This window comes from Camelus ferus, chromosome 12 (genome assembly GCF_009834535.1).
Source record: "Camelus ferus isolate YT-003-E chromosome 12, BCGSAC_Cfer_1.0, whole genome shotgun sequence".
NCBI lineage: Eukaryota > Metazoa > Chordata > Mammalia > Artiodactyla > Camelidae > Camelus > Camelus ferus.
Window position 1 is genome coordinate 13,810,921 of NC_045707.1, and position 24,168 is coordinate 13,835,088.

General features: G+C 35.1%; 1 protein-coding gene across 2 annotated transcripts in view; it reads right to left on the reverse strand.

Annotated features, from left to right (window-relative positions):
• Positions 1-4,201: 4,201 nt before the first annotated feature.
• RPAP3 (RNA polymerase II associated protein 3) overlaps positions 4,202-24,168 on the reverse strand; it is a 30,137-nt gene continuing 10,170 nt past the window's right edge. For both annotated transcript variants that reach the window (XM_006190312.2, XM_032492675.1), the window contains exons 7-17: positions 23,385-23,455; positions 22,086-22,211; positions 20,902-21,029; positions 17,704-17,825; positions 16,288-16,358; positions 16,069-16,170; positions 11,257-11,492; positions 10,048-10,234; positions 9,125-9,222; positions 8,569-8,669; positions 4,202-5,570 (exon numbers count right to left, since the gene is read on the reverse strand). In XM_006190312.2, coding sequence (XP_006190374.1) covers positions 5,485-5,570; positions 8,569-8,669; positions 9,125-9,222; positions 10,048-10,234; positions 11,257-11,492; positions 16,069-16,170; positions 16,288-16,358; positions 17,704-17,825; positions 20,902-21,029; positions 22,086-22,211; positions 23,385-23,455 — 1,328 coding nt within the window. In that variant the 3' untranslated portion in view covers positions 4,202-5,484. The remainder of the gene's footprint in view (positions 5,571-8,568; positions 8,670-9,124; positions 9,223-10,047; positions 10,235-11,256; positions 11,493-16,068; positions 16,171-16,287; positions 16,359-17,703; positions 17,826-20,901; positions 21,030-22,085; positions 22,212-23,384; positions 23,456-24,168) is intronic.

The following is a 24,168-nucleotide window of genomic DNA, read 5'->3' on the forward strand; positions in this document are numbered from 1 at the left end:
CATTTTTGCCTGGTGTTCGTGGACAATTCACAGCAGTGACTGGAGCCCCACCAGCCTTCCATTCGGGGTGCATTTACCCAGCGCCTGCTCTGTGCCCTGCTCTCTGCAAACCAGCCTCTATCCTGAGACAGGAAGCAACTGCAGTCAAAGGCTCATTAGTGAGAGACAACCAGACAGGGGTTGGAAGAGCGTTTGATGTGTTTCAGAAACTTATGAGCAGTTGAGAAGCTTTTATGATTGATGACATTTTTACATACTCTTCAATAGTTCTTATTTCTATCCCCAACCTTTATTAATCTGCTCATTTTATCCCGATTTCATCTGCCCCACACCACCCAAGGGATGGCCCTGGTTTTAATGGAAGCACATTTTCCCCCACCATTAGCCTTAGGTCTTCATCAATGTGTTCAAGTTGATGGTTTTAAATGTCAGTCTGTAAAGCAAGCAGTAAGAAGTAAATTAAACTAGATTGCTAGAACTCAGACATACCTTCCCCATTTACACTAATCCCCAAAGAGATATTTAACAAAAGGATTCTAATGAGGCCTAAACATTTAGCTTTATCCATGTCAGTTGCACGCCTATCTGTTCCCTTTGATTTTTTTTCTCTGACCTCTCCAGCTGATATTTCAAAAACATGAAGTTTAAATGCTGCAGTATCATTATATAAAATATAAAATCCTGCAGGAGACGCAGCAAACGGCAAGTCCACTACTGTTTTTCCTGCAGCCTCTCCTGAGTGAACAGGACTGGGTTTTGCTGTGCCATTAGGGAGCTGCTGTCACACCGGTTCCCAACTTGTCATTTTGCTTTCTGTCTGCAACTTGCAGCCATTAGAATGTCGTCACCTCTCTTCCACCCACCCAGATCCCCCCGTCCCTCTAGGCCTGAGCAGACCCCATCTCCTCCATACAACCTTCCCTGTCTGCTCCCCACATCTGTAGCTCCAGAATCACCCATCAAACCCCTCCACCGAGCCTTTCATCACTCTCGGTCCCGCTGTCAACGCGGCACCAGTCACCACAATAGCACAGCACTGAGTCCATCAGCCAGAAGAGGAAATTGACCGTCTCCCACCTCCCATGTGTCCAGCTGGCTGGTTGTGATCAGAGAAGTCAACACAAACTGAGGGAGTGTCGTCTTCTTAGATAAGCTGCCCACAGTCCTGGGTCCTGGGATAGAAAGGGCCCAGGAGAACAAAGAGGCCCAGGCCCTCTGCTGGCCCGCTGCACTGTTAACCACAGTCCCCATGAGAGTTGCGTCCAGTGGGGCATACATGGCAGATGAACATTTATTAACTACAACTACTCAGGGGCTGTTTCCTTAATTTTAAACTCCGCAGTAAGCATCAGCTAATGAAGGCTTCCAGAGACTTGAGGTGCTCAAATAGGACAGCCATCTTCAGAGGAGGGGTGTAAGGAATTCTGACTCCTCGCCACTACCAGGTTAGAATTAGAAGAGCACACGGCCTGCTATATAAAAGTAAAAGATGTCACTCATCTTGTTAAATGCCTTAGACTTGATGGGCTGATGTTAGGGCTGAGTTAAGGTGAAGCTATCCATCCTCATGCTTCAAGGGGAAATTGATGATTCTCATCTGCTTCCCCAACTAGGCTCTGAGATCCTTGAAGACAGAGGCTGTGGCTTTCATTTTTGAATTTTTTATCATCTAGCATAGTGCCTGGTATACAGTTCCTGAATTTAATATTAAAGCCATAAATCAAAGACCTTTGTCAAACTGTGTGATCCAATATTTAGTTCAAAAGAAGCCCATCCCTGCCCCACTAGGAGCAAGTTGTCCTGAAGGTTATGTGCAGGGGTGACAGGACAACATGGAAGGCAGATTCAGCTGGTGGAGGCATGCAGGTGGATCAAGTCCCATAGCCAGGGACTCCTCGGGGTCACTGCCATCCTCCAGGTATGAGGTGTGACACTGCAGGGGCAAAGTTCACTGGACTTTTTGGGCAAAGGGGTTAGGGAAAAAGACATAGGGGTCAAAAATAATGCTAAGGTTTGAGTTTGTGTCCAAACCAACAATGGCCCCATTGAAACAGGGAAGTCATGAGAGATGGCGAGAATGGGGCTGCTGGAGTGTGAGGGTGACGAGCTATTAAAATGCTGAGTTCTACAAATATATAAATACTCATGTATGACTGAAAAACTGTGCTGTACACCAGAAACTGATACAACATTGTAAACTGACTATAACTCAATTAAAAAAAAAATGCTGGGTTCTAGCCAGCAACAGCACACCAAGGAGTTAAGGCTACGGAGTGGCCGGCGGGGAAAAAGACTAGCACTTGGGGAAAAGGACAGCAACCATGGGAGTTGGTGGTGGAAGCTCTCTGAGCAGCCAGCTCTTAGGGGAGAGGTGAAGGCTAAGGACTTGACATGGAAGACATAAAAATGAAAAGGAGAAAAAGAGGGAACCAAGAGAGCAAAATGTCTCCAAGACCAAGCTATTCAACCAGGTCAAATGCTATTGGGGATGGGTGGGGAACTGAGGGAAAAATCACTGGCTTCACCACCATGTAGCCACAGATGACTGCTAGAAGTAAGAGACAGAGAGGACGGTGGCAGGGTCAAAGGATCATTCCTCTAAGAGGGAAATCTGGTCTTGCTTACAGTCAATGGAGGAGCCACAGAAGATGGAGAATATTAGGATGTAAAGTGACAGGAAAGATGGAAGGATGTGGGTTCTGAGGCCAGGCGGAGCTCTCACTCTCAGGAAAGGAGGTGGACCAGGCAAGAGAGTAAACAATCTCTTCAGGTCTAGTTCCAGTAACCCTGACCTACAAAATGAAAATAAATACCAGACAGATGAAGCTCTAAAAAGGCACAGGCTATATGTGCAGTATATTGTGTATATGTATTTTCATGCAGTGTATTTTATATGTGCAGTCAAATTGTAACAATTCTACCTAATAAAACTGAAAACTGAAAACAAAGCAGACTTTCAGTTGATCGGAAATTTGATACTTAACATGTAAGGATTGAGCATCCAAAACTTCCGGTGTTGCAAAGGAAGAGATGCTTGCTAAACACCCATACAATTCAGTTGTGTGGACTGAAAAAAGAGAGCCAAATTTACCCATAAATTAACAAAGCTTAAGCCTCAGGGACTCTCACTTGCAACTCTTAAAAATGTGGGTGTTACTCAGGATTCTGTCCTAGTCACCCTTTCCTCTTATTTCTACACATCTCAGGTAATCTCAACCAATCCTGAGGCTCTACTATCAAAATGCTTCTAATTCAAACTCAAATTACCAGCCCGAATCTACTTAGATGACCCAATGGATCAGAATCCAAGAGATCCAAAATTGAAGTTTTCCATCTCTCACCCATCCCAACAAACCTTCTACCTTCACATATGCATCACCTGCTGTGGTCTGTTTCAGTGAATGGAACCACTGCCCTAAGGGAATAAATCTGGGCATGGTCCTTAACACTTTCTTCTGCTTCTCAACTTGGCCACCACCTCCAATGTCTAGTCCACAGGATCAGCAGGTTGCACAAATCAGGAAGCACTAGTTTATGTTCCAGAGGTGCCATTCACATAGGCTACAATGTGGATGTGTGCTCGTTGGAGGTAAGCCCTGAACGTGGTGACCCTGAATCCGTGGCCAAGTCTTGCCTAGCTTACTTCCTGAGTATTTCTCCACTCTGGTCACTTCTCTCCATCCTTGGCTAGCACTCTGTTTCAGGATACCATAATCTCTTGCCTCAATTTCCCTAATTCCAGTGTCCCATGCAACTGTTCTTCCCACAGTAGTCCAAAGTAAGCTTTATAAAATGCAAACCTAACGGTCAGGCTTCTATATAAACCATCACTAGATCCCAGGACCCTCAGGAAAAAGTCTTAACGTCCTTCCTCTATGATTCTGACCCTGCTTTCTCTCCCCCAGCTTTGTTTCTTACCACCATCCAGCTCACTCCATGCTCCAAAGTAGTTTCTCAAAACATAGCTTGTATTTTGCATCTGCTGTTTCCCATGATCCCTTGGTGTTACCTGTCATAGCATTTATCACACTGCATCTGTTTATCTGTACCTCCCAGTGCATTTTAGACTTTATGAAGGCAGAATCCACATTTACTTTGATCATAGTTGGTATTTCCAGTGCCTACCAGTGCCTGGCATTATACGTACACTCAACAAATATTTGTTACACTGAACAATGAATGAATCAAACAAAATTTTCACTAACATTAAAATTTTTAATGTTACTTTAAACAGAACACTGATAAAGATCAAACATTAAGGAAGAATTGTAAAAAGGTAAACTGAGCTTTGGTACTGTGTTCAGAAATGCCTTCTGTTAACACAGATAATAGATCTGCTGGCTGGGAGTAAAATCTTTCTTAAATGCATTAACACAAATTATGAAATGGTGAGAACTTGGGTATACTCTTATCAATTTACTGAACTCAGTGCAAATTAAAAAAGGACAGGGAGGAAGCTAATAATACATGGCAGGTATGGTGCTTCTATCAAGAGTGCAAAAAAAGTTATGATTTAAATGTTGCTATCAAGTTAGATACTATTACCAGTGAAGAACTAGATTTCTAGAAAGAAATCACTTGGAAAAGTTCTGCTTCTGTGACTTTATGTTAATTATATCACTATTATTATTAATAAAATAACCAAGAACCATGTAACAGGCACTGTATTAAATGCTTACATGAATTAGCACACTTAACCTTTCCAAGACCCTTTGAGGTGGGTATTTAATATAATTCTAATTTTACGTAAGAGGAAGTTGAAGTTTACAGAAGTTGAGCAATGTGTCCAGAGGCACAAGCAAGTTAAAGTACAGCAGATATATATATACTCAGGTCGTTTGATACAAAATTACTCTATTTACCACTGTGTTATTTTGCAGTAAGGTAACAACGTGACATTTCCTAAACACTGTACTTTATTCCAACAAATTATAGGAAGTCATCATTGTAATAATAACAATAGTAACTTGATATGTACTTATATATGGCCCTGTCCCAAACACAAAAATGTCTCATTCCTTTTATCTTCACAATCTTCCCATGAGGTAGAAACAATTAGTATACCCATTCTACAGATCAGGAAACCAAAGCAGTGATACAAATATAACTTTATTTGTATGCTAATGAAGCAACCTTATCAATATGGTTACAAAAATTCATGAAAATATAAAAATAATGTAACTTATGGGGCATTAAAGAATGTATCTAAACTTAACATTTAAAATGACTTACAGAATAAAACACTGATCTTTACAAGTATACTTCATAATTTGTATTTTTATTTTCAGAAAAGGACTTATAAATAGTTCACTTAAGTATATTTCTCACTAGTTAAATCACAATTCACTTTACAGTTAACTTATATCCAAAGACAGTCCTTTTCCTATATGATTTCATTTTCTTAAAAAGCAAAACAACACTATTTTCATAGAAAAAAACTTAACATATGAAAGTCAAAGACAATAATTTCAGTAAAAATGGAAATCAACCACCATATCTTTTCTTGAGTTCTTCAACAGAATTATCATTCAATCCTGATTTGTCTATATGATTGAATAACACATGTGCAACTGAAAAAGAAAAAAATTCATTATAACCCCTATTTTTAAAAACTAAGTAAAACAAAAATTAAAAGGAGTAATCAAATCTGTTAACACGTTGACCCCCCACTGTGGCTTGGGTGCCCCTGAGAAAACACAACTGTTACCCAGACTCGGGTGATATCGCAATCAGCGTGCTAAATACTTTTTACACTGCTAAAGCAATCATTAGGATTATTTACCAATTCTAATTTAGATATTTAAAAAGCCAACCTGAGAACAGAAAGTTATACAACAATCCAATGATGTTTCTTACCAGAATATTTTGCTTTAGCAGTAAGAAAATGTCCCCTACATCCACAAGAACATTAACTTTGCAGATTAAACATGATTCATTGTGCACTACCTTTAAGATTTTTGTCCTATGTAACAAGTGTAGTTTTATTTATGTAATATTTCAATGAACTGTTTTCCAAACTTAAATCATTTTATTTTATTTATTTATATTTGGTGGGGGGAGGTAATTAGGTTTACTTAGTTATTATTCTTAGTGGAGGTACCAGGGATTGAACCCAGGACCTTGTGCATGCTAAGCATGCACTCTACCATTTAGCTATACTCTCCTCCCCTAAATTATTTTATTTTAAAAGAAAATTTTACATCACTACTATAAATTGAAAGTTAGCAATATCCACAAAATCATGTTTGATAGGTGAGGTACACATTTTTATAATATGTAATAAAATACGTAATTATCAAAAGTTAAAAAAAGATTTGCCCGTGAGTCATTTAAAATCTTTATCTTTCATACTACTGAATGGTCTACATTCAACACTTTGGAAAACACTGTTACAGTTCATCTGTTCCTCAACATTAAAATTAGCTACCAGTTGTTAACAATAATGGCAATAATAAAAGACAACAGCAGCTCCTATTTACTGAATACGTAGTTACATGCCAGGAACCATTCTTGCTTCCCATGTTTAACTTAGCAGACAGTGGTGACCCAACCAAGACAGAACTGTTGGCAGGCCAGTTGGCAGGACCAACTCACACTCTTTGAGTAACCTGAAATTATCACATCACAGTGGCAGGAAGTCCATTCAATCAGTGCACTTACACTAAGAGGTTATTATTACTAAGCACTGTTCTACGCCCTGAGGCCTAAAGAACAAGGCAAAGTTCCTGCTGTTAGGGAGCTTTCATTCTATCAGGGAGAGAGAAATAATAAACAAATACATAAAATATTGTCAACGAGTTACATATTAGGAAGAAAACTACTGCAGGGTAAGAAGACAGAGGGAGAAAAGGGAGGGGAGGTGGGCAGTTACTCTGACTAGGCCAGGGGAGGAAAGGTGTCTCTGAGTGGACACTATTAGGTGGAAAGAGGAAGAGGCAGGGGGAGGACATGTGGGAGGATATTCCAGGCTAAGGGAACAGTCAAACGCAAGACCCCTGAGGCTACAATGAGATTAGCAGTTTTTTATATTAAAAAAACACACAAAGTCAGTGCGATGGGGCAGAATAACTGAAAAAAGTAATAGAAGATGAGATCAGAAGAGTAATAAGAAAGACAGGGGGAGGGTATAGCTCAGTGGTAGAGTGCATGCTTAGCATGTGCAAGGTCCTGGGTTCAATCCCCAGTACCTCTATTAAAAAAATATATAATAAATCTAATTACCTCCTCTGCCTAGGAAAAAAAAAACCAAAACAAAAACAAACAAACAAAAAAGAAAGTAGTATTTTCAGGGAATTTCAGGGACTGTTTCTGATTAAAGACAAAGCAGAAACTTCTTCTGGTTTAATCCTATTAAGAATCTCTCTAAATTACAGATCCACTTCCCTAAGTATAACAAAGAGCGTTTTTCTTAATGATTCAGACTCAGTGTCACCACTAAAAACAAAGAAGAAACAGGAGCCCAAAGTATACTTAGTCCAGAAGGTATCTGAAAATCATATACTGAGCTGTTGCTATTTTTAAAACTAAAAAACTGGTATGCCTGCATTCTAATGATTTTTCTTTTCTTCCTAAAACTAGAGTATAGCCTAAAACTCTGAGTACAGCTGACCTTTGTATAACACGGGTTTGAACCCCACAGACTCACTTACAGCAGGTATTTTTCAATAGTAAAAGCTGCTACATGATCCATGGTTGGCTGAATCCGTGGATGCGGAACCTCGTGTACGAGGACTGACTGTAAAATTGTACATGGACTTTCGACTGTGCGAAGGGTTGGCACCCCTAACCCCCACATTGTTCAAAGATCAACTATAATGGAAGTTTCTCCAAAGTTTGATTTTACTTAAATTAGGGTTCCCCAAAATTGACATTTTATGCCAAAGATTGTGATGTAGAATTAAGTAAAGGATCTAATTCTTCAGGCTCATCACCTGCCTTTCTTTACCCCCTAACTCTACAATCCAGCCACATGGCACTCCTTTTAATTTTCTGAGCTCAATTTGCTCTCTTGCCTCTGCACATACCCTCTTCATCTAACTCCTGCACTTTTTTGAGAATTCAGCTTAAATCAAACAAACTCAAGGAAATCAGCTCTTAAAGAATGGAGGACACCTTCCATGCACCCACGCCCAGTTACATGCGCCTGTGGCAGGGACTCTGTATATGTCCACCATTCCAGGAACTCAACCGTTACACCATGACCGCACTTTCAAGTAGAAGAGCCCAGATCATAAGCCTAGACTGCCTCAGTTTAAATTCTGGGTCTGACTTCCTACCTATGTAACCTTGGTCAGGTTCCTTAGCTCTGTGTGCCTGAGTTTCCTCCTTTGTAAAGGAAAATGGCAATGATACCTATACCTCACAATGCTACTGTCAGGATCAAACTGTTTAACTTTACTTAATTTAATTATAATTCAATTTAATTAGCTTAATTATAATTATTTAAACTTAACTGTGTGTACCTTGTACATAATTAACATTCAATAAATATTTGCTATCATTTGTTGAATAAATAAAGGAACACACAAGAATAAAAAGATATAAAAAAACTTTCTTCACAAAACTTACTTTTTTTCTCAGGTTCTGACATAAACATCACTGCCATATCAAACCTTTTTAGTTCAGAAAGTTTTTGTAAGATTTCAAAAATTAGTGATGGCTTTTCCTTCCTGAAATAATCCAAATAAAAACAAGTGATCAATTAAAAGTAGCTCATTTAATTATTTACTAAAGTAAGGTTTCTATGTAAGGTCTTCATTTATCACTTTCCCCTATACACTGTCTATATTTTAAGGGCTCAAATGAAGGGTTTTGTAAGTCCACTGAAAAAATTAAATCATTCTTAAATGTGAGGAATGGCAAACAGATGTTATTAACCTTCTATGATACTTTTCACTTCCATACTCTTTCTCTAAAAAAAACTTCTAAGTCCTTTTCCTCCTGATCATTTCACCTTTTATTGTTTGTAATTGTCATTTCTTTACAACTTCAGCAACAGTAAACTTTACTAGAGAGCCAATTTTTCTATATAAGAGGTATTAATATGACAGCAAAAAGAATAGATCTCCCAAATCACTAGAAATAGCTGAGCATTACAATATGAAGTATAACTAAACTTACTTACTCAATGTAAAAGTCATGCAGAATTTTAATGATTTGGTTGAATACATGTGGATCTAGATTTTTCTGAAACAACTTGGGATACAAGGATGGCTCAATTTGCTTGGGAAAAATAGAGAGAGTTAGAAAATTAAACTATGGCACTATTCCAAAATCACAAATTATTTATATAATAATTCTTAGGTGACTATTGTAAAGAATAACTACTATGCACTAGTACTTAAATAATAATAATGGAGTCACACTGAAATGTAACTCTGATTGAAGAATGGAAGTTAGAGGCACCATAAGATAATTGCTCTGTTCAAGTCAGAGGAAAGTCTCATGGAGAGATGTATACCACCCAAGAGAAACAGGCAACGTGAAAGAGCCCTTAAGGAGCAATAAAAAGAATTAGAGAGTTTAAAAATAGAATGATATAATATATTTGGAAACATTATATACTGCATAATTATAAGAGATTATTACTGTAAGTACACTTGAAATAGACAATGCTAAAAAATCCATTATTTGGTAAATTTCATATGATTTGATTCTTTTTCTTGAGCAAATAAAAGCTCATTTTCAGAAGAATGACTGACTAAATATTGCAAGCATTGCTTTGCACACAGAAGGCACTCAGTGTATTTTAGCTTCTTTCCTCATCCTGAAGGGATGAAGAATTAAGTTTAGGTCATAATATTTGAAATTAGATTAAATTCTGTTTTCTAATAACTTAACACAGAACCTATTTCCAAAGGGTCCCATATTGCAAATATTTAAAGTGGTCTGATCAAAGAGATATATGTATCAGGCAAGGGATAAGAGAAGGGCATTGTCTACAATCATTTTATACAAAAAACAAATACGACACTAGAATTATATAGTGACAAAAGAAGTTCTTTGATTTTTTACTTACAATAGAACTACTAGCTTCCTCCCTCTTACCTTCAAATACTGATATAGCATATCTGGAGAATTTTTCAGTTGTCTGAAATCAGATTCAAGCTGAAATGAGTTTGCAGGAACTGGAGGAATAACAGTCCTGATAAACTGAGCAGGTGTTTTGTCTACTTCTACAGAAATCTTCTCACTGTAAGACTGACATACATCCTTTTTCAAATTGACTTGAGGTCTGAAATATTTTAGAGGCATCAAATAATCAAAAAAGAACCACAAATAGTCAAAGTTTATATAAGGAAACATCAATAGAGACTTTTTTAATTTCTGACTTTATTAATACTATATAGTCTATTTATACTCTGCAAGTAGTAAATTCTTTCAGCTGATAATATATGTGTATTTTTGGCAAGACAGACTGCCCTTTCACAAATTTTCACAGGCTAGCTATGTAATGACTATTCTCATCAGTTGGGCTAACAGCCTGGCCACCTTTTGAGAAACAATTTCTATATACTGCGTTATGACCTCACATTTATTCACAACACAGCCTTCCACTCTGAATTATCTGAATTACCAGTTTCAAGAAAGATGTTCCAAGAAGGAAGAAATGCTTCCTCCTTTAAAAAAAAAAATTGCCTATTTAAAAGAGTTTTCCTACAATCTATATACTATCACTCTAAACAGAACTACTAAAATTCAAAGCTAAAAAAACCCTTTTAATAGGACTGTTGAGTAGCAATGCAAGAATATAGGAATAAAGTTTCAATACCCCAAAGTAAACAATTAATCCATATCTTTCATATTCTCATCATTAGAGAAATGCATGACTATTTTTTAAATTCCAAACAAAATTTTAAAAGCCCACAAATAATCTTAGTATTAACAGCTAGAAAAATGATAATGCCTAAATTCTACACTGTTCATGTAACTTCCTTTTAAAAAACTAAACATTCTCATTCACTAAGTGAAACATATTTACCGGAGTTCTGGAAAAGAAAATGCATTAAATCAATTTGTTCAAGATACTTGCTCTTGTCATCTCTAAATCCCTAACTATGGTAAAGGATTAGTGATCATTCCTTCAGCAAAATCCCTTATGGCTAAGTAAAAAGAAAGGGAAAAAAAACTAGAATGTGAAGCTGGATTGTTCAATTACAGTGATAAGAACAAACTAGAAGTCTCATCAGTAATACCAATTTTCTAATGGAATTATTACCATTCTAGATGATTATGAAAAAGACGATTTCTACTTACTCCAGAGCTGAAGTATCACTGATTTCTTCTATTTTCAATACTTTTGCTTTTGGAGTATCACTTGTGGGCACGAGGTCCTCTTGGCTGGAGCCCTTCTTACTGGCAGCGCCTGCAGCTGCTAGTACGTTTGCTCCACTAACAGGAGTGCGCTCTGGAGCAGCAGCAGTGCTATCCGGCCCATCAATAGTCTGTATCAAATTACCAGTTTCTTCAATAATAACCTTCTTGAGTGGTTTCTAAAACAATTAAAATCAATTCTTTACATCAACATACAAATGTTTCCAATTTTCAGGTCACAAATTAAAAGGTTACAGTGTTCTTACAGCCAACATCCCAGTATAAGTAAATTCAATTTGGAGTCATACTGCCTGAGAATACAAAGAATAAGAAGATTCATGGCACCTGTCCTAAGTAGGTCTAAATGGGGGAAAGAAGATGCATAGATAAATAATTACAAGGCAATGGGATACACTATAAAAGATGAAGGCACAAAATGCTTAAAGAACACAGAGGAAACAAGATAAAAAAATGACAGCAGGGGAGCTTCACTGAAGAGGTCACAGGAGTGGCAGTGTGGAAGGGTACAGCACCGCCAGTGGAAAGATGTAAAGTCCAGTGGGGCGGGTGCAAAGGGAAGAGTAATGGAGACAAGGCCTGAAAGACTGCTGACAGCTTACAAAGGGACTTGTGTGCCATGTCAAGGCGTTTGGAGTTTATCCTAGAGGCAATAAAGCCAAGAGAAAACATGACCAAACTGACAGCAGTATCGTGGGCTAACTGAAGGCAAGCAGAACAAGGCCAGACAATAACCAGCATTCTGTATGAAAGAGACTAACATTAAAACCTAAGTGTATCCTCCACATATCTAGCAGCTGGATAAAACCAGCCCGGGATTAAAGATTCGCCAAATAATATTCACAAAGTTGGTAACTAGTTGACCATAATAATGGTTTTTAATTTAATAAAATAGCATTCACTATTTATTTCAAATCATTACAGGTGTCAAACATTTTCAATTTCTTCCTAAGTTTACATGTCATACATACTCTTTTATTTTTAATAAGAAACTTCCTTCAGTATACTCTTAAGTGTTCATTCCAACTATACAGCTGAATTTTATATCAAAAAGTTGTAAATATTAAAAATTTTGACCTATATACTAAACTCAATGTTAAAACCACATATTCTATTAGCATAGCTAAGATAAGACCTAATGGTGACAACTAAGTGTTACTGGATGAATGCAAATAAAAAAGCTATTAAAAATTTGTTAACAGAATCTTGTTAGCAGTTCTATCTTAAAGGATAACCATGTTAAGCTAACTTTTGCTTTGCTGAGAAATATTACCAGTAATAGTGTTCTATCAAGACATTGACCAAGAACAGACATGTGTTAGTGTTAAAAAAAAAATAATGTTATAGAATATAAAAAAAACTATAATTACTGAATTATATCAATGCAGTCCCATTTAAAACCAAATCCTTTCTTTGACAACAGATGTGTAAACATGATCCTAAGTAATGAACTTCCTAACAGATGACCTCTGTTAAGGGTAGACCAGAGGGTACTGAGAGCTGCTCAATGCTACTGATAGTGGCTGGGAGGGATGGGGAGTGACTGCACACTGGTAACAGGAGTAAAACACAAAAGATACCACTACAGAAAGATGTAAGAAAATATGAAAGGATCAATTCATCTCTTCCTTTAAATTAAGATTTTGAAGCATAACATTTTATTTAGCTCTCTATTATGACCATTTCAAGAAAAAGAAAAGAGAAATAATAAACAAAAAGAATATGAAAAGGAATATATATGTGTATAAATGAACCACTCTGCTGTACAACAGAAATTAACACTGTAAATCAACTATACTTCAGTAAAAATAAACACAGAATAAACAGAAAGGGAGAAAGAGAAGGAGAAGGATCAAGTAAAAAGGCGAAATTCTGATACGGGAAAACAGGAAAATGAAAATAAATAATACAAAATAAAATATTTTAGCAGAGACTAAGAGATCTTAGTCTTCCAGGTACTACCACCCTATCTGGGAAACCCAGGCCCCAGCCGATCTCCATTACTGCTCTCCTGTACTCTTTCTAGAGAAGATCCCCCTGGGCTGCCAGTCCTTGAACATGGGATATAGGCCTAGCCTCTCACTTGAATAAAGGAACCCCAGGACTTTCTCTCAACTTCCTGGGCCTCCCTTTATGTCCTGGCCACTTTCGTCAGTGACTAGGTGGTCTCACGTATATGTGGCTGAAAAGGAAATTAACATTTTTTTCACCTGAAACTGTCTTAGCATTAATGGACATCATTTCCTTTCATCCCAACTAACCTGGAAGTTATTCTCAATTTAAGTAGAAAAAGTAAGAATCACACAGGGATTAGCTGACTTGCCTAAGATTTTAAAGTTTATGAAGTGGGGTTCAACCCGACTCTTAAACGCATCATACCAAACTGCAGCTTCTGTTTTTTTTAAATAATGTCCACTTTTTTAAAATGGAGACCTATTACAAAAATAAACAGCAATTTTTTCCCCTTCCCACTAGGACAGCGATTTTGTTTATGTTGGATCAGTTTCAAAATGGATCTCTTAACTGATGGAGGTGTTTTATTTTGTTTTGAGATCCAGCCACAAAAGATTCAAAGTTATGCTGCATTTTCACAGCTATTAACATAAGTTGATTTTTAAAGTGAGGGAGATGAGAATCCCACAGATTTATAAAAGCTGTTTCAGGTGTACTGGCCATGGGATGTTATTATATAAGCAGACATCTGACCTACGACATGGCAATGTCTTTATAATTATGAACAGCGAAGTCTGACAAACGCTTTTTTTTTTAACTTTTGAATTAACTTTTGTTACAAAGTTTTACAAAGACATAAAAGTTTAAAATCACACTGAATTAAACATTTAATCACCTTTATTGTAAAGAACAGAGTAACAGAAAATGAATATGATGTAAAAGAATGAATATAATGTACGAAAGCAACTAGATTTATGCCTGGCACGTGAAACAAGCGCTGTCTCAGAAAAGCTCCGGAATAAAGTCAGAATAAGAACCCTAGACAAGTACTAAACTAAGAATTCCTCTATCTGCTACTAACTTGAAATACAAACTTCGCAAAACACTTTTAACACTTTCTTTCCCTCACCTCCTTCTTTTCTAAAAAGAGAATAAAAATACCTGCCCTGATTTCCTTCTAAAATTGTTATTTTTCTCAAAGCATCATCCAGGGGTAACAGTTACTTCCGGGGGCAGGGAGAGGATCATGATCAGGGAGGGGCACTCAGGGAGATATTCTGGAGGCTGATACTTTTCAATTTTTCTGACTGGGTTGGTGGTTTCATGGGTGTTCACTTCATAATTATTCTTTAAATCTTAATTTGTCTTGTGTACTTTTCTGTATATATTTTATTTTTCATAATTTCTATATATAGTACTATGTAAATGTTAGAAACTACTACTGAGTCACATTATATATTTATTTGCCTTAAATAATTCAATTTTAAGGTTCCAGCATAAAACTGCTGAATTTTACCAGCTACTCTTTCTGTTCCAATACTACTGGAAAAAGCTGACTTTGCCGGACTTAATGACAAACAGTATGCATACCAAAACCAGCGTGCAGTGTATACTCTTTTAAGGACAGTTTTGCCTGTACAGGCATACCTCACAGATACTGCAGGTTCGGTTACAGACCACCACAATAAAGAGAATATCGCAATAAAGCAAGTCATAAATTTTTTGGTTTCCCAGTAAATATAAAAGTTATGTTTTAAAAAAAGTTATGTTTACACTATACTGTTTTCTATTAAGTGTGCAATAGCATTCTTAAAAAAATACACACCTTAATTAAAAAATACTTTATTGCAAAAAAAGGCTAACCATCTTCTGAACCTTTAGCAAGTTATAATCTTTTCTGCAATACTAACAAAGATCACTGACTACAGATCACTATAACGAATGATATTAATGAAGAAGTTTGAAATATTGTGAGAATTAGCAAAATGTGACACAAAGACACTAAGTAAGCAAATGCTATTGGAAAAATGGTGCCAACAGACTTTCTCAACACAGAGTTGCCACAAATCTTTGATCTATAAAAAACGCAGTATCTGCGAAGCACATAAAAACAAGGAATGCCTGTACCAGATTTTTGCAAAAGTGCTAATTTTAGATCAACCTAACCCAACACAGGATATCTCAAATAAAAATAGTAACAGAAATAAAAAATATTTGATTACTACAAAATGCAAAACTATTTCAAATTCCTTTAAAATCAGAAAATATATAGAAATATTTATAGTGTTAAATTAAGTCACTTTAAAAAGTAATCCCAGAACTCTGAACAGCTCAATTTTCCCCAATTTTATTACGTCAGTATTCCTAAGAAATATTTTTTAAAGATTCTAAAAATGGCCCTAGGAAGAAATTTCAACATTTCTTTTAAGAGTTTATCAATTCAACAGTTTGTTTCCAACTCTTTTTTTAATTTTTTTATTGGTTGATTTACAGTGTTAATTTCAGGTGTACAACAAAGCAATTCAGTTATACATATATATACCTATGTATATATAAACACACATAAATTTTCAGATTCTTTTCTGTTATTGCTTATTACAAGATGATGAATACAGTTTCCTGTGCTATACAGCAGGCCCTTGTTGTTCATCTATTTTATATAAAGTAGCATGTATCTGTTCATTCCAAACTCCTAATTTATCCCTCGCTCCAGTTTGTTTCCAACTCTTAATACTGATATTAAAATAACAAGGAAAAAAATTAAAGAAAAAGGGCTTTACTTACAGTTGACCCAAGATGAGATGGATTATCAGTGGGTTTTATCACGTTTTGCCTTTGAGTAGAATCAAGAAAGACATCATCCCAGTGTCCTTTCTCAATTAATTCCTTGAAAATAAATTGGTAATCATGATTATCAAAATATTCTCAAGTTAACTATGCAACAAATAAATGTGTTTATGTTTCAGAAAGCAAGACCATATTTTGGTGGAAAGAATACATTACCTTTTTAATTTTGGAAAGTTCAGTTACTGCTTGCTTATTTCCAGGTTCCAGAAGTAAAACAGTTTCAAAATCTAAAATGAATTAAGAAATATACTAGTGAAAATACTTTTTGGAGTTCAAGACATGTTATATTTAGTTAGTAACCCCATATTCATCTCAAGAAGTTTTACTCAGGATGCTAGGGAACGGGTGAACAGTAACAAGAACTAACGTTTACCGAGTGCTATTTTAGTTGCTTTATATGAATTCCCATGTAACCCTCACTACAACTCCACTTCACAGATGATACAACTGAGGCCTAGAGGTCATCTAACTTACCAAAACTCACACTGTTAACAAACGACAGCGCAATTCAACAAATGTAAGATAGAATCTAAGAGAATTCCATTTAAAGAAATATTATTCAACCTTAAAAAGGAATCAAATTCTGATATATGCTACAACATGGATGACCCTTAGAGACATTATGCTAAATGAAGTAAGCCAGACACAAAAGGACAACTACTGTGTAATTCTTCTTATATGAAGGCACCCCAAACAGGCAGATTCAGAGACAAAAGGAAGAATGCTGGTTACCAGGGGCTGGAGGGAAGGGGGAATAGAGTGTTACTGTCAAATGGGGAGTGTTCAGAACAGAATGATGAAAAAGTTCTGGAGATGTATAGTGGTGACGGTTCACAACAGTGTGAATGTACTCAAGGCCACTGAACTGTACACTTAAACATGAGTTGAAAGAGTAAATTTTATGTTATGACTATTCTACCATAATAAAAAAAAAATGCATGGTCTACAGCTGAAGCCAGATTTAAACTGTCAGATTTAAAAGAACACATCAAAAAACAAAGGCTGAAAATCAATTATGTAAGTAATTAAGTCAAGAAGTTAGAAAATAGGCAAATTAAACCAAAAGACAGTTGAAGGAAGGAAATAAAGGTAGAAATAAATAAAAAGAAAAAACACAAGAGAAATAATCTGGTTCTTCAAAATGACTAATAAAATAAATACTTAAAAGATCATGAAAAAATAACGATAACCAGTAAGAAAAAAGGGGGGGGGGGGCACCACTACAGATCTTACACTAGCCTCCATCTCCTTGTTGCTGATTCTCCTCCTTTTCTTTTCATTCTTGCCTTTTTCTTGCTTTTTCCTTTCTCACCTATAATTCAAATTTTTCAATAATTTTGATTGGCAATTGGCCAGATTGTACTATATACTATTAAAAGATAATCAGGCCCACTTTGGAAGTTGCATTCCTTCAGATCTGCAAACTCATTCATAACCTAAACTGTGAAAGAAAACATACATCTCTAAGTTCTGTATCCTTGAACTGTGGGAAGGCTATGCAAATCTCTGCTTCTATGACTTGGGAGTCTCAACAGGATAAGGGAGTGCCGCTTGTTACAAAAATAGTCGTACCTTGTTTGGCCTCATTTAACTTTCCCAAAAATGTTCTTGCAGTTCCTCTTCTGGCAAAAGCTTTAGAATATGAGCCATCTAATAAAATAGCTTGTGTGCAGTCTTTTTCAGCCTCTTCATACCTATGAAACATGACAACATTCCCAAGTAGAAAAACACAGCTTACAGAACTTCATATAAACTGAGGTTCTAAATTAAAAAACATGCATAAAATTTCAATTACCAACTCCCAAATCTGTGTTTGAGGGTAAAAGATCTATTTTTTTAATTTTTCATTCTCATCAAATCTTGGAGTCATCTGGTAAGGAGGGAGAAGGTATCAGATTAAAGGAAAGTCAGGAATGAGTCTGCTGGTAGGACGGAGTCAATGATGATGAGACATGAGTAGCGCGGACAAAAGCACACCACTGCTGACAGCGTGCCTGTCCTTTACCTCTCACTGCTTACAGGCACTACACTAACACTTACCTCTGGCATTAACTTTCCAACCAAACTTCATTGATACTTACCCATAGTATACATCACTTAAGGAAAACAACACACACAAAACCCAGAATTCACTATATATGTGAGAGCGTATCTTCTGATACTTCTCATACATTCTACTCAGCCATGCAACTAATGATCAATTCAGCCTAACTGGGTATTGCTTTACGAAAACAAAAAGCTAAGAATATCTAAAAAAACAAAGAACAGGAAAAAAAGTGAGATCCTCATATATATTACAATGACATTAATGAATTATTGTGAATTTATTTGGCAAATAATGGTATTGTGGTTATGGATGAAATATCCTTTAGGAATGAGATACCATAATACTCATGATATACTTTACAGTAATTCAAGGGAAACAAAAGCTGAAACAAATATGACCAAAAAAGGTATATGGCTTGTGAAAACTAGATGATCTGGTACATAGAGTTTATTATGTTACTTTCATAAAAGTTTGAAAAGTTTCATAATGAAAAGAATTTACTTCATTTTTCAGTGAGAGGGAAAGATTACGTTTGTGTGTGTGCATGTCCATGACACAAAAAATTTATTTTTTGCTTGTCTGATTATACCATTCTCCCATCAAGATACTGCATGGCTCCCACACTTCTCAGGATAAAGTCAAGCTCCTCTGCAGAGCACAAAGTCAAGGGCCTGCCTGACTCTCCAGCCTTATATCTGCCATCATATGGACCACCTGCCCTTCCCAGGAGGCACCATGAAAGTTCCCACTCCCGTGCCTTTGAACCTGCACTGGGACACTCGACTTGTTTTTTCACCTCACTAACTCATACAACCCCTTTAGATCTTGGTTCAATTTAAACTCCTGTTTGAAAAGTTGCACCTTCCCTTGTTCCTCATCTAGTCTACAATATCTAACAGCTGTCACCACGTAGTAAACTTCTGATATTAACTGTGAATCAAAAAGACACAGTAGAAAAAGATACAAAAAAGAGTCATATAGTTCTTTAAATTTAAAATATACTGTTAACTTGTTATAATACATTTATGGCATTATCAAATAAAGCAATAAGACTAACAATAAATTAGAGCTCTCATAAATGTGGATATAATTATTCTTGGCATTAGTCAAACCTAAATATCTAGGCCTTACAATTTTAAATCATATACAATTCTTAAATAGCAAAATGCAAAATTTTCGTAAGTTAGCAAGATATGCAATGATTTTACCCTGGCTAATCAAAATAATTCATCTTTACTGTTTCTGCTAGCTTCAATGAGGTTAAATATAAACCAAAATTTACTTCTATGACAGGGGTTCTGAGCCTGAGATCCTTTGAGAGATCTGAAAACTTGAATGGGAGAAATATTGTATCCTTATTTTCATTAACTTTCAATGAAATGTAGCTTTCCTTTCAATTATAACTGCAGGTAACAAACCATAGTACCTACGACTTTGTTAGCAATAAAAATTACAGATATTTTCATATCACATTACATTTGTTACAGGTATCTTTGAGATATCACAACTATTTCAGATATACAGTAGTAATTTAACCCGCATTTTATCTGCATGTGATCACAGCATCCCTGTTTATAGACACTCCTATGTCACAGCTGGTCAACTACCAGGCACCTCTGCACCTAGCAGCCACTCAGATGTCAGAGTGAAGCCATATATTATCACACTGGTAACATAATCATCTGTGCTGCTTTCTGGGCATTCTCTATCCACACTTACTGACTGATTAGTATATGAAAGATTTGTCAAAGAACATCCCAAATTCTAGTGGCTTTATTCAAACTTTCACAATAATATTTCTTTAAAAAAATGTCTAACTTGCCTGTTTTTTAAATGTAATTTCTCATTTTGCAGAGTGAATTTTTAAAAGTAAATATACCAGTATACCACAAATTTTAATATTTCTAAAACTGTATTTCAGTATAGCTGGTATCCTCTGTAATCCTAAATGTGTAATTATGCATTTAAACATACTATCTTGAGAAAGGTACACCACGCAGCCAAAGCAGTCTCTGGCACCAAAAAAGTTTAGAATCCCTACCTGTAATAGTTACAGGATTTTTTAATTCTGTTACTAGTGTGTAAATAATTATATAACAATAGATAAAAAGAAATGTAAGAGACAGTTTCTGTCATCAGATATTATCCTGCTGATTATCCAGCTTGGAGCCCTTGAGTCCATCCAGAAATATGTGGTTAGTATCACAGGACCAAGCTGTAGCTGTATACGTAATCAAACAGCAGTTTTAATGACAGTAACTCCCTTTTGTTATATAGGTATACACTTCCACATAAGATTCTGCCCAAAGGGTTCTGGGGTTAAAAATAATTTTCAAATCACTAATTCAGAATAACATAAAGCAATTAAAGAGGTGTTAAACTGTGTAATGCCAGGCCGTTAAAAGTGGAAAAATATTAACAATAGTTAACATCTACTGAATATGTATGACACATAACACACACACACACACAATCTCTCTCTCATTTAACTTTAATGCTTAAGAATAAATGAATTAGGAGGTGGGTAAAGGTCCATGGTAGAGCACATGCTTAACATGCAGAAGGTCCTTGGTTCAATCCCAGTACCACCATTTAAAAAAATAAAAATAAATAAGTAAACAAAGAGAAATGAATTAAATTCAAACTCACCCTTTAGCTACAATGCCAATTTATGGTAAATTTCATTTTCATTCTGAAAAGAATTAAAAGTAACCAATACTTACTTCTGAATCTTCAGATACGCCATTGCTCTGTTAGCTGGAAGAAGGGCATAAGCACCATCTGCTGCCATCCCTCGAGTATAGCATTCAATTGCTCTTTCATATTTCCCCTCTTTGAAAAATGCATTCCCCTATCATTTTGGAAAGAAGTATGGATAAGAATTTTAAAATATGCAAAAACATTAGTTGAATTCAAAGCTGAAGAAACACTGCAAATACACTCATCAATATTGTATCAGTAATTAAAGTATGTTTTAATTGTTAAAAATCCATGATACAAGGGAAGGGAAATAGATCAGTGGTAAAGCACATGCTAAGCATGCATGAGGTCCTGGGTTCCATCCCCATACCTCCAACCAAAAAAAAAGAATTCATGATACATGTTTTAGAATCTGTTAGTTTGGGTTGTTTCTTATAATGATGTTCTCCTTTCAGTACTCAAAAAAAAAAAGTATACTACTGTATTACTTTGCAGCATTAACCGTTTTACTAATTAAAGATTGGACAAAGCTTAAATTTAAAAAAACATTTTAATAAATATAGGCCCAAATATTACACTCTTTAGTTATATTAGAATCCATACAAAAGAATTTCATAACTCAAATAATTTTTGTGAAAGAACAGAGTACCAGACCATATAACTCCTTCTTTAGTAACATTAAAATGCCTAAACATAAGATAAATTAAACTGTATTAGAATGTATACTAGATTTCATTGTAGCATTTATTTATAATCAGAGTCAGATATAATTCAATCAATAATCATTCCATAAATATTTATTAGGAATCCTCTGTGGGTCCATGAAAGGCTATAAATATGTTAAATTCCAGCCCAAGACTTCTAAAGAAATATTGATCAGAAATAGTCCAGTGTGAACTAATGAAAAGTAAATAAGAACAAATTATAATTTATTTCTGTGTTAAATTTATAACTAACTATATGTAAATATATCAAAATGTTCAAAAATTGTTTCTTAAACTTCAATACATTTTTTAAATTATGTATTAAGTCATCAATTACTCAAAGTTTTAATTAGTAGGCACCAAAGGTTTTAGTATATTTAATTTTAGTTCCTACTAAAGAAAAAGTTTAATATAACATTAGGAAAGAAAAAACTGAAACACAAAAAACTACAATTAATCTCAGCAAAACATATATATTATATGCTGGAATCCTTCTGGATTACCCGATCTTTCTCTGAAATGGCCTGTTGTTTATTCTGTTGTTCTTCAATTTGTTTTTTCTCTCCCTCAGTTGTCTTAATCACTGTGTCAGCTTCCTTCGGATATGAGTTTTCTTTGGAAGTTAAAGCCTAGGAGACAGAGCAGTCAGCTAAAATAAAACAAGTAATGCAAAATGCATATATATTTGACTTTAAAATAATAAATTATTCAAATATATTAGAATTCCTGCCACATTTCAAATAATTAAAATAATACTATTTACTCTAATTCAAAGTCTTTCTACTTATTAAAATAAAAAGCAAAAAAAAAGTAATGTGTATCTTATTCCAATTAAAATAATTAGTATTCATAAAGATAGTTGTTCATTTATTTATTCAACAAATATTTACTGAATTTCTACACTGTTCTAGGAATGATTTTCAAAAATAAAGTAATTGAGACCACATCACCAAAGCTCTCAAATTTAATATTCATCATTATTTGACATAGGACAAAACACAAAAATATACAATATAGTTCACAATTATTATCAAGTTGATATATTTACCAACAGATTTTATGTGCAATAAGTAATGGCAATATTTAAAAGCAGATTTTCCCTAATTGTCACTTTTTCCTCAAAGTTTCAACAGATGGCAAAATAATTATAATTCTGATTCAACAGCAAAGTGAAAGGAATGTGTAACTGTTCAGTATCATTTGACAGCAAATTTCACATTTAATATCTACTTTTTTTACTGTTAAAACAAATCAGCATTTTTGTGCCATATAAACCATAAAGATAGAGCATGTTTAAAAAACTACAAAATCAAAGAAATAAGCAAAAATTTGGTACAAAAATTACAGCACAAGCCAAAAAAGAAAAACCAGTGGGTTAAAGAAAAAATAATTCTGTCATCTGGGAAAAAGTAAAGCAACTGTGGTACTAAAGATCTCAGACAACTTTTTAGATAATGAATAATTAAGAATTTTTAATATCACTATACCACCTCTAGCTTATAAATGTGTTTAGTAAAAAACTTTATAGCATAAAGAATTAAAATTAGAAAAAAAATCTATATTACATAATATACAGTACAAAGTCTATGCAAAAACCTTTATCAAATAAAGGTAATAAATTGGGAGAGGGTATAGCTCAGTGGCACAGTGCGTGCTTAACACGCATGTGGTCCTGTGTTCAATCCCCAGTACCTCCATTAAAATAAATAAATAAACCTAATTACCTTTCCCCTCAAAAAAAAAAAAAAAAAAAAAAACCAAAGTAACAAATAACGCACTTAATTTAAATAACTACAATTTACCTGATTAATTTTCCTGAGCTCATTTGTAGCTTCAAAGTTATCTGGTTCCAGTTCTAACACTTTTTCATAATCTGAGTAAAAGAGAAGATAAAGAATATTCGAAAGATACATGGTATTGAGAAACCTCTATAAAACAATAACCATATACTACATATGACAAATAGGTAACTATCCTTTAACAAAATTAAGAGGAACTAAGAAATACTAACATTATGCTTACTGGACTTCCTCCATCCCCCAAACTTTGACAGAATCCTTGTGACATATCACCTTCTTCCACGAGTCCTAGGAAGGATACTTGCTATCATAAGGTATACTTCACCACACCAGGAAGGAGCACAATCTTTCAGACAACAGTTTTATTTAGATTTTGTGATTTATACTACACAGACCGATTTCATGGAATAATAAAAGGCTTAGAACTTACAAATAAACAAAAATGTGTTAAGAGCTCTTACATGTATTACCTCTAGCCTTACAATAAGCAACAAGATGTTTTAATTCCTATTTTACAGATGAGAAACTGAAAAATCAGAGAAGACACATAATCTTCCCCTGGTCACACAGCTAATACATGGTCAACTGAGAATCTGAACCAAAATCTAATCGGTGGCAAATAATGCGCTCTGTTCCCAAAATATCAAGGTATGTTTTAAATTGCAAAAATGAGTTTTATTCAATATACAAAAATCTCTAAAGGTAACTGTGATTATCTAGTATTCTTTGTATAGTATCAGTTAAATTAAACTATTAAATAATTTTTTAGATAATGATGACCTGGAAA